Source organism: Pogona vitticeps, chromosome 1 (genome assembly GCF_051106095.1).
Source record: "Pogona vitticeps strain Pit_001003342236 chromosome 1, PviZW2.1, whole genome shotgun sequence".
Classification (NCBI taxonomy): Eukaryota; Metazoa; Chordata; class Lepidosauria; order Squamata; family Agamidae; genus Pogona; species Pogona vitticeps.
In genome coordinates, this window is record NC_135783.1 from 240,990,005 (window position 1) to 241,005,176 (window position 15,172).

Here is a 15,172-nt window from a genome sequence, read left to right on the forward strand (position 1 = left end):
TTTTTGCGCGGAAAAGCAAAGAATCCCATGGACATGTTCCAGATGGAAAATCACAGGTGAGGAAATGTTTGCCTTCAAATGTTTGGGATTTCAGCGCCCAAAGCAGCATGGCCATTGGGTACAGGGTCATGGGAATGCTAATCCAAAATATTTGAAGAGCCAAAGATTTCTTATCACAGTTATAAGAAAAGGACTGGGAGAAGGGGCTTTTGCCTTAATGATGCTCCTGAATTCAGTGTCCCGAGAGACTCTAGAAAACAAAAGCAATTTAAATTTTTGAAGGAAAAGGCTACAGCCACCTGGTCCCTCTACATAAGCCAGGCTCTCTCCTCTGTATCCTATCCAGTACAAATCTCTTTAAAGCTTCAGAGGCTTTGCCAAGAATGAAATCAGCCCTTAAACAGGTTTCTGTGTGGTAGCCAAGGCTTTAGATGTGCCTGAGGGCCTGAGAAGGAGAGTGGTCATAACTATTACTGACAGAACAAAGAAGCCACTTCAAGGAACCAGAGCTCACAGGCCCTGGGCTGCCTTTCTTGAGGCAAAAGGAAAGGGCTTGGCAGAGGTTTTGGTTTTTTAAAAACCACTGAAGCCCTAAGAATATGATTCAGGGAATTCTCATCCACAAAGTATCTTTGTCAAGCCCTGCAAAATGGTAAGAGTGTACCACTTCATCAACTCACACTTATAAAAGCAGCAAGAAATCCTCAGTGGAGATGGGACATTGAACCCAGAGGATTCAATTTCCCTCCTTTAAGAAAGGGGGACCTCAACGTTGCCACTTTTTCACTGCTCACCAACATCTTATTCTTCCCAAGTCAGTTTCTGAGTCCAAATGAAGCCCTAAGCACATTGAAGTTGGGAAATATCCACACTGAACTCAGTGGACTTCTAAGTACCGTAAGTATGCACAATGACTGCAAGGGTGGGGAACATCTGGCTCCTCAGATTCTTTTGTGCACAGCCCCTTGACATGGACACTGGCCATGTAGGATGGGGCTGAGGGGAGTTGAGGTCCAAAGGTACTCCACCTCTGCTATAGTGTTGGTACTAAAATCCTCATTGTCCCTCATGCTGGCTGGAATGATGGTGGTTGAAGCCTTCCTTACACATGTTGGGGGGCACCAGATTATGGGAAGGCTTCTCTAATCCATCCAGGCAGAAGAAGACAGACTTAGTCTGGGATTTAGTATTAGTCCAGTCCCAAAGCTAGGAGGCTCACTCCTTTAAGACAGGGCTGGGAATCATGTGGCCTTCTGGACATTGTTGGACTACAACCCCCAGGTCTAGCCAGAATAGCCAATGGTAAGGCATAATGGTCATAATGGGTGTTACTGTCCAATAACTTGGGGGGGGCACACATTCACACTTCCTGCATTAGGGAAAATGGGCTTGTCTTGACCCTGATTTTCAGATCTCGTTTTCATCTCACTTTCATATATGGCACTAGAGACAACAATTCTTCCAAGATTTCTATGTTTAACCTCATACTAAGAAACAGCTCTGGGGCTACATTATAAGGAAAGGCTCTCCATATTTACAGTGGTGCTCCACATGACGACGATAATGCGTTCTGTTAAAATAGCTGTACAGCAAAATCGTCATCATGCAAAAATAAAAACCCCATTGGAATGCATTGAAAACCGGTTAATGTGTTCCAATGGGGGAAATACTTGATTATGTAGCGAATATCCTCCATAGGGCAGCCATTTTGCAATCCCTGTCTTGTGGAAATAGGTCCGGAAAACAGCGGAAAGCCATTTTGCGAACTGCCGATCAGCTGTTTTAAATCGTCTTGCGAACAATCGGTTCACGAAGCAGGGACCTAATCGTCATTAAACGAAAAAACCCTAGGAAACATCGTTTTGCGATCGCTATAGTGATCGCAAAAAGGCATTGTCAAGTGATTTAGTCGTTTCACAGGGTAAGCATCTAGCGGGGCACCACTGTACTTAGAAGTGAGTCCCTCTATGTTCCATGGGGATTACTCGCTTGTAAACGTGTTTAGGGTTGCACCCTTAATGTGATATACGCAAAAGCCCAGTTTTCATACTCACACTTCAAATAAACCCTCATTCTCATTTTGTTTTTCTCACACCAAAGCTCCAGTGTTTTAACAGAACTAAATGTGCAAACTGAAACAGCAGCCCTATTAACATTTCACAGCAATAATTTTGCTATTTCAAGAAAATAGCAAATATAAAGAAAATATAAAGAAAATATATAGAAAATATATAGAAAATATAAAGAAAAAGGTCAGCAGTGTTTCCATCCAGAAAGATATATTGCAATTAAAGGGTAATGAGAAACCCAACCCGACCCAACACAAAAGTTGCAGACTAAATTGTATGGAGTTATTCCCTGTATCAGGCTTCCTCAGCCTCACGCCTTCCACTGAGCATGCTGGCTGTGGATGATGGGAGTTGGAATCCCAGTAAATATGGAGGGCACAGGTCTGAGGAAGGCTGCTCTATACTATTTATCCTGAATGAACAGAAACTTAATTTTGTCAGTGTGGCCTAAGCAGAGATAAGAAATATTACTGTTTAGACTACAACTCCCATAATACTTCAGTGGTCATGCTATCTGGACTATTCTGGGAAGTGAAGTCCAAAAAAAAAAGAAGAAGAAGAAGAAGAAGAAGTCAATTCTTCCATTTCTACTTAAAAATAATAGCCCATCTGGCCAGAACTAGGAGGTAAAGGAGAAAAGTTGCATGCATTTTGCACACAAATAGTGGCCAGATGGATTGAGTGTTAGTGAAATATCCCCATAGTGTTACTGAACAGTATCTCCAGCATGACACTTGCACAGGATGTCAGCAAAAGGACATCATGTATCTGTTAGAGAGCCACCCCTTGAGGACTGGCCACTTCTTGTCCGAGGTAGGAGGAAGCCTGCATTCCGTGGCTCCATTCCTTGGATGCTCCCTGGGGAGACATACAGTCACCACAGGCCTGAGCCCCAACAAGAGCTTGTGCTTTTTAAAAGGCAGTTGCAGAACTGCTGGATGCTGATCATCTGTCTTTCCAGAATAATCTGCTTGAATGCAATAACACTGTGAAAAAGTACAGTTTAACAGAAGTCTGAACAGAAGGAATGGGCTGAAGAGGAAGAACAACAGGACATGTCCTTCCCTCCTTGGATGTAGCTGCTGAACTACTCAGGAGGAAGGCAAAGGCAGACAAGATTCGGAAGATGAAACAGGACCTCTGCTTCACCCTTGCAGAACAGTATCTCTGGACAACATATTGCAGTTGTGCTATTAAAACGATCCAGGAGATCCCCCTGAGCTAACGGTGGGCAGGCATACTCCAAAACAAACATATGCCTTCAGAAATGAAATTCACAGATATCAGCATCTCTTTATGTTTTGCCCTTTACTCTTCCATCTTCTCTCCCTCCTATTGCTCCTGAGATAAGCTGGATTCCAAAACAACAGGGCACAGAGGAGCCGACACACACTAGATCTTCTACAATTCCACTGAATCCTCCATGGAATGACGACACTTTAAACGGAAAGGCAGCAAACCAACTTTTCAGATTATATGGATGAATAGCTCCAGCCATCAGATGTTCTGGGAATGGGGGGGTGTGTGTGGACTCAGTAAACAGGCTTGACCCTCAGTTTTGCCACCTGCTTCACACCAAAGGAGGTCAGCATCCAAGTAGATCTTTCCTCAATCAGAGGCCATCTTGCAACTGGACACATCCTTGCAGAGGCCTGGCCTGGCCTTTGCACGCAGTAGACACTGCTTCAGCCTGGTACTAAACCCAGTCACTGATTGGCTTTGTAGACATCCTTCCGTAGCCGCACTGCCTTCAGTACTCGGGCTCGGAAAATGTCCCAGTCCTCATCCCTTTGGCGTTGCAAGCCCATGGCATCTTGCACTGCCTGACAGTGGGTCCGTAGGAAAGGATTGTACTGTTTCTCCTCACCGATGGTGGAAGGACACTGCAGGGGGGAGAGAGAGAAGGGGGGAATGAAACAGTGCTATTTTTTTCTTGCCAAGGACTCAGTACTTTGTGCAAACCATCTCTGCACAAAACCAGCATCATGGCACACACATGGCAAGCCCAAAACAACTGTTGTTTGCTTCAAAATAAGCTAACAGCCGCACTGTCCTTCTAATTCTTCAACATTTATGCAGCAAAAAAGCAGCTATTGCCATTTTGTGCAATTGCATTATTTGCACTAAAGCACTGTTTGAGGCTGCGGTCACACTGGCAAAATGTTTCCGACTGACTCCTTGTGAATGTTGACCCTTTTTTGGGGTTCAGACAACGTATGTCCGTTACCGATTGTTTGGTTCCCCTTCCGTGCTCTCTCTGCATCAAATCCCACCTGCTGGGAGGCTACTACTATATTTGTTCCACATATTTCATTGAGCAGTACAGCCAACATCCCATTAGGTGTGTTTAAATTGATTCATTTCCTTTATATCTTGCATGTGTTCATTTGACTCCCTTAATTTTTTTAAAATTAATTTTCAAACAGGGGTGCTGGCAACCTAGTATGCTTCTGTCAAATATGGCTTGAAGTACTCGAGGAAGGTTTTCTTAGTCTACCACCTACAGCATGCTTCCGCCAGGTGGTGCTAAGAAGACCATGCACTTTTGAGGGATTCTTGCAGCATGGACGATTTATACGCCCACTGTTTTTCTTTTAAAGTGAAGGGGGCAGAGAAACACACAAAAAAAGGAAAGGGATATGTCCTGCTTGAGAGATATAAATAAATGAATGTACTGCATCTAATCTACCCTTTAAAATGCAGAACAGTTTATTTATTATTTTATTTATTTAGTTAAAGCATTTTAATCCCATGTTCTCTTTAAAAAGAACCCAAAATGGCTTGCATCATTAAAAAAAACAATATGTAAAAGCTAAAACCAGTAGGTATACAAATACTGAAAAAGAATAAAACAGGTATTACAATAAAAACAATAATAAAATCAATACTAAAACACATTTAAAACAACAGAGCACTACCATTCATTTAAAAACTCCTCTCAGCCTGCCAGTCATTAAGGGAAAGCCTGCCAGAAAAGAAAGGTCTTTGCCTGCTTGCAGAAGAACAGCAAGGATGGAGCCAGCCCGGCTTCCCATGGGAGGGAATTCCAGAGTCTGGGAGCAGCGACAGAGAAGACTCTCTCTCATGACACTACCAAGTGCATATGTGAGGGTGGTGGGACTGAAGGGAAGGCCTCCCCTGATGATCTTAAAGCCCAGGCCAGTTCATAGAGGGAGATGCAGTCTTTTAAATAGCTTGGACCCAAGTTCTTTTGAGCTTTATAGGTTAAGACCAGCACTTTGAATTGTGTCTGGAAACGAATCAGCAGCCAGTGTAACGTGTGTGTGTGTGTGTGTGTGTGTGTGTGTGTGTGTGTGTGTGTGTGTATATCACATGATCCCTGTAACCAGCCCCTGTTAACAATCTGTGGAATTTTGGACCCTCTGGAGTTTCCAAACACTTTCCAAAGGCAGTCCTACATAGAGTGTGTTACAGTAATCCAGTTGAAATGTAACTAGGGCATGTGTCATTGTGCCAGATCAGCCCTCTCAAGAAACAGGTGCAACTGGCCCAATAGCTTTAACTGTGCAAAGGCACTCCTGGCCACTGCCGAGACCTGGGCATCCAAGCTTAGGGATGAATCCAAAGCACCCCCAAACTGTGCCCCTGTGTTTTCAGAGGGAGTGTAATATCATCCAGCTCAGGTTGCAACCCTATGTCTTGATTTGCTTTTCAACTGACCAGGAACACCTCCGTCTTTTCTGGATTAAGTCAAAAAACATATGAACCACTATCACAGGATATATGCCACTTGACCACAATGTGCAACTATAAAGGAAATGAGATGAGAAAAAAAGGGGGGGCACTTCTCTGGTGTAACCACAGCCTGGGTCAACTTTGCTTAATTATTTGCGAAGGCTTTCACGGCCGGGATCTAATGGTTGTTGTGGGTTTTTCGGGCTCTTTGGCCTTGTTCTGAAGGCTGTTCTTCCTAACATTTCACCAGTCTCTGTGGCCGGCATCTTCAGACGACAGCACTCTGTGCTCTGGTGTAGTTTGCTTGGGAGTGGAGTATTTATGGCTGTGAGATAGGCTTTTGTCCTTTTCTGGAGATGAAAAAAAGGAGCCATGCCCTAGTTACATTTGAACTGGATTACTGTAACACACTCTATGTAGGGCTGCCTTTGGAAAGTGTTTGGAAACTCCAGAGGGTCCAAAATTCCAGACTGTTAACAGGGGCTGGTACCAGGGATCATCTCTCTCTCTCTCTCTCTCTCTCTCTCTCTCACACACACACACACACACACACACACACAAACACAGAGTACACACAAATCCCAACTTTCTTCACATGGAAGAAGTACAAAGCCCAGATAAGATAATCACATGATCTGTACTATAGTTGTATGGAGAGGAACAGAAATAAGAACAGCTGGGATGTGGATGTATTTCCTCTGTGCTTTGTTTAAGATTCTAATTTATGCCTTTAAAATGTATATGTGAAAAGTGTTTTTCCTTGACAAAACCACAGGGATTTAGCGAGGAAGAGAGCTAATTGGTGGAGGCAGTGTTTTCTTCCTTTTCTTGGACCACATTAGTACATAGTGTTAACTGATCACAGAAAGTTGTGTGAATCCAAAGCACCCCCAAACTGGGCACCTGTGTTTTCAGAGGGAGTGTAATATCATCCAGCTCAGGTTGCAACCCTATGTCTTGATTTGCTTTTCAACTGACCAGGAACACCTTTGTCTTTTCTGGATTAAGTCAAAAAGCTTATGAACCACTATCACAGGATATATGCTACGTGACCACAATGTGCAACTATATAGGAAGCGAGATGCGAAAAAAGGAGGGGGGCACTTCTCTTGTGCGACCACAGCCTGGGTCAATTTTGCTTAATTTGCTCCAACCTTTTCCCTTCTTAAAGGCAACCTATGGTGAGAAATATTCTTCTGTGGTTGCTCACCTTTCCATGCTGGTGTATCCCAGCAAGCAACGGGGTCAGCACATGGCAAACATATACATGGAAAGACAAGACAAGTGTGGAATGTCATCCTTAGCACAGAGCTGTCTGTGCCCCACATATCAGTCCTACACCTTCAGGTAAAGAAGAGGCAGCTAGCTTTCAAGTTAGCTTTGATTGCCAGTCTAATCAGTTTCTGCAAATGGAACATGGAGATTCCATGATGGGGGATTCTGAGAGTTGTAGCACAACAAAAGGAATTTTCCCACACTCTCCCCAGGACTATGGCCTCTCCCTTCCCACAGCATCACACTCTATAGCACATGGGCAACACATGTAACGCATGCTGGTGTCATATTCTAGCAAGCACCTGAGATGTCCAAGGTATGGCATCAACAAGCATACTCTGTGAGACCAAGAGTCTTCTACGCATGCCGATCCCACCAGGGCAATACAGCCACAATCCCCTAGAGCAGTCCCATCCTCCTCTGCACCAGACAGACCACCCTGCCAAGCTTTCGAAGGTCTGGTAGGCCCACTTTAAATCTTAACCAGGAACAGAGGCCTGAAGCAAGATACAGCCAGGAAACTCCCCAAACAGGTGTTTCCAGAGGGGAGAAAAAGGCAGGAAACTGCTCTTGGGTGAGAGCCAGGGACAGAGCACCTGCCAGGACAGAGGCTTTCAGACCAAGCAGGCCTTTGGGGAATGAAAAGGCCAGACACACATGGACTGCTGCACAGCAACTGAAGGGGAAGGGAGGGAAATACACACAGTTGGCTGGATCTTTCATCTGTTAAGAAACAAAACAAACCCAAAGTAAACCAGTATCAATTTACTGCACATTTTCCTGTTCTCTGTTAAGTGTTGGTCTGAAAGAAACACTGTGTCCAAATGTTTGTGCGCGCGCACACACACACAATACTCACCGTACTTCTCTTCTCAACACGCTGCTGATTCACCCACTGCAGCTTCTGCACCAGGAAGGGGTTCTCCAGTTCCAGAAGGTTTGCAAACATTAGGCACTCTAATGCATACTCATGCCCTAGAAAAAGAACACGGCATAGTCAACTGGGGGGGGGGGGCTTCACCCAGGTAGGGAAGAATGTTCTTAAGGTTGCCAGTCTTGCTGCTGCCACATATGGAAGTGCATCTCCTCTCATTCCCAATAAACAACTGTTCCATGGTGGATCCCACTTAGAAGGACGCTCCCCTCTGTGCAACCTATAAAGGCTGCTGTAATAAGCCATGCATAGTCTCCATGCTGCTTGGGGACTGTGACACTGTTGGAAGATCTTCCACACTGCTGAAATACAGTCCCGCTGGAGTAGAAGTGGAGAAAACATGCCCCTCCAGAAGTCCTATGACCACAAGTCTTATCGATCCTAGACCGTATAAGCCAATGATGGCAGACAGCAGCAACTGCAGTCCAACCTCAGTCATATATTCCCACCCCTGCGCTGGGGTGGGGAGGAGTCACTAGTTAGCTTTACACATTTGCCCTCAGCTGCTTTGTAACACAGAACTCTAGACTGGATCTATATCCCTAGATCACAAGCTGAAGTACACACCTCTAACATGGGCCAGGGGAAGAGAAAAAGACACTGAACAGAACACAAAAATGTTGCTACTCAAAAGTTTCCAGGCATATGCTTAGTGACAATGTTGGTCTATAAGTCCTACCATTCACGAATATCTCATGAAATTTGGGGATGATGAGAGAGGTAATCCTCATATTCTCCTCAGGCACTGGTTACTTTATGTAGGGACACCCTCTTTTCTTCCACCTCTCTTCTAGCTCCTGACACATCGGGGCAAAACAGAGGGGTAAAGCAGGAGGAAAAGTGTGCGCTGTTTTTACCTGGCCAAAGCAGTGTATCTTCGGCAAGGTCAGCTGCTGTGTCTAGCGATGCCAGCATTGTTTCAGGGGTCCCTTCAAATATTCGACCTAAATATCAGGAGCAAGGAGTTAATTCAACAAGGGCAATAAGAGCTAATATATGACCCCCTATCTCAACCCCAAAATAAATTTCTTCCTCCCTAAGCCACAGATGCCTTTACAACCCTTACATTTCCCCTCACAGACTGATGGAACCTGTAGATTATCTCCCAGAGAACAGGCCAAAGTCCTCTTTGTCCTGTTTACATCTGGGAAGCTGTTTCATGTGATCCTGGAGTTGAATAGGGAGCACTGACACAGTTTCTGCCCCCACCCTGACTAGAAAAGATGGATTCACATTTTATTTCCCAATGGTGGGCATAAAACTTGCCTTGGATGCAAGGAGCGTCCCACACACCCACTCCCTCCCCTCAACTGCTGACGTACCACAGCCAGAGAGGAAGAGGAGGTCTCCTGAGAAGAGAGAGGCTGGCCCTTCAAAAGGCTTCCCGTCCAGCACGTAGACCATGTGGCCCACAGTATGCCCTGGAGTGAAGAGGGCCTTGAAGTTCAAACGCCCTATCGTGATGGTCTCCTTGTCTGACAGGGGGCTAGAACACAAATGTGGGTTTGTGGCAACATGAAGGAAAGACAACTAACATAACAGGCAGTCTGAAAGACCTATAAGAAGACATTCAAAACAGTGTACAGCACAGCACTCCAATAAGTGGCCAAATTCTTCCAGGGAACAAATGATACAGCAGTTCACCTTCAAGAGTCAGGAACAAAAACATCTGTTTATTTATTTATTACATTTATTTCCCACTTGTCCTACCATGAGCTCAAGATGGCATATGTATCCTTCCTCTTCCCCTATCCCTGAAGTAATCCTATGAGGTAGGCTGAAAAAGACAGGCTGGCCCATAGTTACCTAGTGAGTTTCAAGACTTTGTCGGGATTCCAACCTGGATATGTGTGTGTGTTTAATTGCTGTGTATGTTTCTTCCCCTTCCTAACCACCTTTTCACAGTCACTACAAATTGCAGCCATTGTTCAGTACTAGAAGAATGCCTGAGTATTGGGAGTAACTTTCCTAATCTCTGTGCCAGAGAAGTAAGCAAACCAGCAAGGGAGCTTGGTTTTACATTCCAGGCTCAAGCAGCAGGGCTTTTTCACCACCCTCACCATTGGGGGGGAGCTGAATCCAAAGGCCACTCACTCTGTCAGTTCAGGGATGTCATCATAACTGCTGCCGTAGACTCTGCAAGAGCTGTGCCGCCGCCGCAATGCTGCGTTGCCCCCGCTGTGATCCCTGAGAGACAAGGCACCGTTAGCTGTGAAGCTTACTGGAAGCTGGTCTTTCTTATCAGTCCTCCTCTGGCCCTCCTGCTTCCAATATCCCAAACCAGAGGCTTATGGCTAATTCAAGATGAGGCGTTAGGAGAGGGAGGGGAGGTGCCATGTCTTCCTAGCCGCCACTCTGGTTCATGGGAATGGAGATCAAAGCATCCCCAAAGATGACAACCGCCGCTGCCACCCCCTGGGTTGCCTGCCAAGTCGCTGCTAACTGCACACACAGAAACGTCAGAAAATAACATATCCACACTCTGCTCTTATAACCTAGAGCAGAGCGGTAGAAAGCTCGCTTAGCACACACAAGATCCGGGAGCCTTCCAGCCTCCTTATCTGCAGCCTGGGACAGGAAAGGGAAGAAGGGTGGGGTAGGGGGTCCCCTTACCAGTGTTTGTGAGTGCACAGGATGGCTTCCAGTGTCACCTTCTCTTCCTCAATCACTGACTGCAGAGCAAGAGAAAGACATGTATCAGAGCAGTCACTGGCCGCATCCCAAGAAAAGCAGTAGATACAAAGAAAGGGAAGAAATATAAAGAGTTCCCTGATTCAATGGATTTTTGGTTCTTCCCTCCTGCAAGAGGTCTGAAAGCAGAATGCTAGGCTAGATGGGTTTTTGGTCCAATCCAGTGCTAGGTCTCTGCTTAGGAAGAACAAAGAAACACTGAGCAACATGGAGCATGCAGGAACCAGAGGCACACCGCACAGCTGGACTGGTTGAGAAAGGCTCATCAAGTGACCCCCTACTTCAGAGGATAACTGTTCAGACATGACAGGAAGGGACAGAGGTAGGGAAAACACATTGGATGCATGGTATGGGGCAGGGGGGACAAATAGGGAGAAGCGTTTCTGCCTCTCTCACAATACTGAAAGCCAGGAGTATTCTGTGAAATAAGTGTGCTGGGAGATTCAGGACAGATAAAACACTGATCCACGCAGCAGATGGTTAAACTGTGCCACAAGATGTAGCAATGATGTGGGCAGTATTAAAAAGGGTTAAGACCAGTTCATGAAGGAGAATACTATTAATGTTTTCTAATGACTTCTGGCTATGGTTATCAGCCTTTACCTCTACAGAGGTTATGGACTTCAGCTCCCAGAATTCTCAGCCTTGAAGTCAAGTGCAGTTGGCGATGCTCCTGGAGATTAACGAAGCAAACCTCAATTTGAATTTAAATTATTGCCAGCACTACAAATCTCCCCTCAGTACATCCTTGCCATGCCTCTCAGTATCAGCTGCTGGGGAGCACAATTGGGAGGGTGTGGTTTCCCTCATATCCTGTCTTTCTGTAAGCACCTGATTGGCAAGTGTGGGGAAAAAACACTGGGCTAGAGAGGCCTTTAGTCTGATCCAGCATGCCTCCTCTTATGTTCCTAACATAGGTCATGTCACAAGCAAATCTGAAAGACAAATGACTTGTGAATCTCAAAAGTGGTTCTTCCCTGCTGGGATTCCATACATCCACATGAGAGGAAAGATCAACATATTCATTCCAACCAACTACTATACTCTTAAGTGGTGAAAATGGGATGGTAGGGATAACAGGAATGACAGCGTTTATTGATGGGAGTTGATGGTATTGCTGGTGAGAACTCAAATTCAAATTGAGGACTGCTCTTTCCATTCCCAGGAGCACAGCCGACTGCATTTGAACTGAAGTCTACAAAATATATGAAAGCCAAAGGTTAAGAACTTTGGCCTTAGAGGTGCCTCCTACTGGGAGCTTGCTTTTGTAGCATTTGCTCCATCATAAGTGTTCCAAAAAAGGAAAAAGAAAAGCTGCTTCAACACTGATAATTGCATCAGGATTCCTGTGCTACATGTCTAAAGTAGGGGAATATGGAGACAAAGATTCCCATTCTGACTTTGGATACCTGCCCCCCTCCCTTCTACCCTTTGAGTCATTGTTCTGGCTGGCTGTCTTATTCCCATGGGCTCTGCTAGTTGCAGCCAAAGAAAACACAAAGGGTATATCCACAATATATTGGATTTGTACCGATTTAATTAATAAATGCTTTGCCTTCTTTACAGTAGTGGCTACTGCACAAAGTGTGTTGCACATATTCTATGTGTTTAATAAAAACCAAGATCCGTTCTATTGCTATGCCCAAATTGGGGAATCGGAAGTGAGCACTTCCCTAAGGCCATCTTTGTCAGTACATAACAAAGGCAAGACTTGAACCAGAGATGTTCTGACATGTAGCCAAGTCATCTAATCTCTATGTATATCAGCTCTCAGTTCAACTTTTACAACTTTCTACAGAAAATTTCAAGAATTACTGCTTGGTAAACACATTGAGAATTCTCTACTTCTTCCTGCTCCCCCCAAATCAGAGTTCCCCTGAAAAAAACAAATGCCTACTAAATCAGAAAAAAACCCTATCTGTCACAGCTGTTTCATTCTGTCTAATGCTCTTTGGTGAAGCACAGCTGGCCCTGAAAAGTTTCTTCCTAGGCGAACATTTCGCATCTGAATGCTAGCTGAGTGTGGGGAGGTAGAGAATCCAAAGCTTTCTTGTTTTGCTCCTCACCACACACCCCTGGTCCTAGGCAATACTATTTCCTTTTTATAGCCCAGACATTGTCCTGGCTCGTGCCTTGCATGCACCCCACTCTACTTCATTCAAGGTACTCTAGTGTCTCATTTGCTCCCATTCATGCTATACTGCCATCTCTATGGGTGTTCGTCACAAGCGGGGAATATGTGGCCCTCCCAATATTGCTGGGTGAAAACTCCCATCTTCCCTGAACATTGGCCATGCAGTCTGAAGCTGATGGATGGTCATGGGTATCATGTCTGGAATATTGCATATTCCCCAAATATTCAACACATACCATTTATCCATGTACTGTACACTGGTAAGATGATTTGGTTATTAAGAGCAGGAATCTCTTGTGTAGACTCAATAGCTCACGTGTCAATATAATGTTTAACTATTGTTTCAATAGCTCTACTACTAGCAATTAGCTAATGGTGTAAAGACTCCTGAGTGAGTGCAAGTTACTAGACAAAGACAATGGCCCAAGGTCTCTAAATTTTTTGCTCCTGGATTTAAAAAAAAAGGATAAGCAACTTATCCTTAACTTAACAGGTCCAGCAGTTGATTCCCATCCAGGACACTTCATGTTACCTGCTGGATGGGAGGGAGGGAGGAAGGAAGGAAGGAAGGAGTGGGAGGAGTCAGGTCACATCTGGTTTCTCTCACCTGCACAGCCAACGGGTCAGAAGGGTCTACAGCTACAGCACAGTTGGAGCCAGTGTCAATAACAAGGTAGCTGTAGTTATTGGAGAGGACAGGGATGGGCAGGATCTTCACTCCTGGGAGGACAGAACCAGACATAGAGAAAAGAAGAAAGCAGGACAGTCAGCACAAGAAACCCCAGCCAGCTGCTGGGTCAGACAGCTCTGCCCCACCCCCCACCCCCTTCTATCTATAGGTCTTGGAATCCCACAGCTAGCATTAAGTACGTTTTCAACTGCAAAACTATGAGAGCTTGGCAGGAGAGAGTTGATGCTGAAGGGTTGTGGGAACTGCGGTCCAACAATATCTGAGGGCCACATTTTGCCCATCTCTGGTGTAACATGAATGCAAAACCAACAGTAGCTACAATGTATGTCCCGTGTTCCAAAAGCTTGCTTTTTCTTTTCTTTTCTCCGTTATCAACAATGACATGTGCAAAAAAAACCCCACAACCATACACGAGTCACTATACTCTGGTTTGTGATTTCATTTGAAGGCACATCAATTGTTTTTGTCACAGGCCAGTCTTCTTACTTAATGCAGATTTTCAAAGTTAGAAAATGTAGTAGTAAAGAACAACGAAAACACTTTTTACAACAGCTGGCGTGCCGATCACAGATGTCTGAGGTTACTGATAAACAGTCTGATATTTTCTCTGATTCATAGCATAGAAAAATTGTGAAGATGCAAATAAATAGACCTGTTTCTTTCTGTTTACATATTCATAAATATCTGAGATTACAAGGAAGAAGAAAGAGAAGCATTAAGAACATTTTGATTATATGGACATTAGTAGTACTGATACTGCAGTATTTATTACTGTGTTTTTTAAAAACAGTATTTTTGTGCCATCACCTGGATTACAAGATTTTTTTTAAAAAAAGAAAGTTAGGCTAAATATGTATTAGATCAAGGGCCTACAACCCTGCAGCAGAGATGAGAAACATACAGCCTTGCAGATTTTCTTATACGCTGTCTGTATCAGGCTTCATTGCAGCTGCCTTCAAACAACATATGGAGGGCTAATGGAGGGCTACACTTTCCCCATTCCTGATTTAAATGATGTGAAGTCACACAACTCAGATAACATTACTGATAGCACTACAATGTTGTAATAGCATCATGGAGCTGCCCTTGTATGCTCCCTGTACCAGGAAGCCAGAACGTAATTTCTTTTAGAAATATTGAATAACATTAAACACATGCATACACACACAAGTACTACAGCAAAAATATACACCACTGTTACAGTGTATAATCCATATTATCCACCCAGACTTTTCAGCTATATAAATTAGAAGCAACAACTGTACCTCTGTAAATAGATGTTACAATTACAGTGGTGCCTCGCACAACAAGTGCTTCACACAACGATAAATTCACACAACGATGGCTTTTTCTGAAAAATTTGCTGCCTCACACAACGATGTTTCCTATGGGGAATTTTCACACAACGATGTCTCTTTTCACCCATTTAAAAGTGCCTTAAACTGTTTGAAACCTGTTTTAAATGCTTGCAATCGTTAGCCCACCTCCTGAAACCTATGCAAACTAAATTTGGTGTTGTTCTGAGGCGTCGTTAATTTTTGGTGAATTTTTTTATTCTCCATTGAAAGCCATTGGACGGTCCGTCCAATGCTTCTCAATGAGAGAGAAAATGCCTCCTCAAAGTTTTGTTTGTAGAAAGAGATTTTATGCATTAATATTCTGCATTTTCCCATCTGCCCTAA

The 15,172-nt window shown here is 44.3% G+C and overlaps 1 protein-coding gene across 1 annotated transcript in view; it reads right to left on the minus strand.

Annotated features, from left to right (window-relative positions):
* Positions 1-2,049: 2,049 nt before the first annotated feature.
* Positions 2,050-15,172, minus strand: part of PNKD (PNKD metallo-beta-lactamase domain containing) — a 44,500-nt gene continuing 31,377 nt past the window's right edge. The window contains exons 3-9 of the mRNA XM_072985278.2: positions 13,407-13,519; positions 10,588-10,646; positions 10,069-10,161; positions 9,297-9,460; positions 8,832-8,918; positions 7,900-8,015; positions 2,050-3,952 (exon numbers count right to left, since the gene is read on the minus strand). Of these exons, the coding sequence (XP_072841379.2) occupies positions 3,776-3,952; positions 7,900-8,015; positions 8,832-8,918; positions 9,297-9,460; positions 10,069-10,161; positions 10,588-10,646; positions 13,407-13,519 (809 nt within the window). The 3' untranslated portion in view covers positions 2,050-3,775. The remainder of the gene's footprint in view (positions 3,953-7,899; positions 8,016-8,831; positions 8,919-9,296; positions 9,461-10,068; positions 10,162-10,587; positions 10,647-13,406; positions 13,520-15,172) is intronic.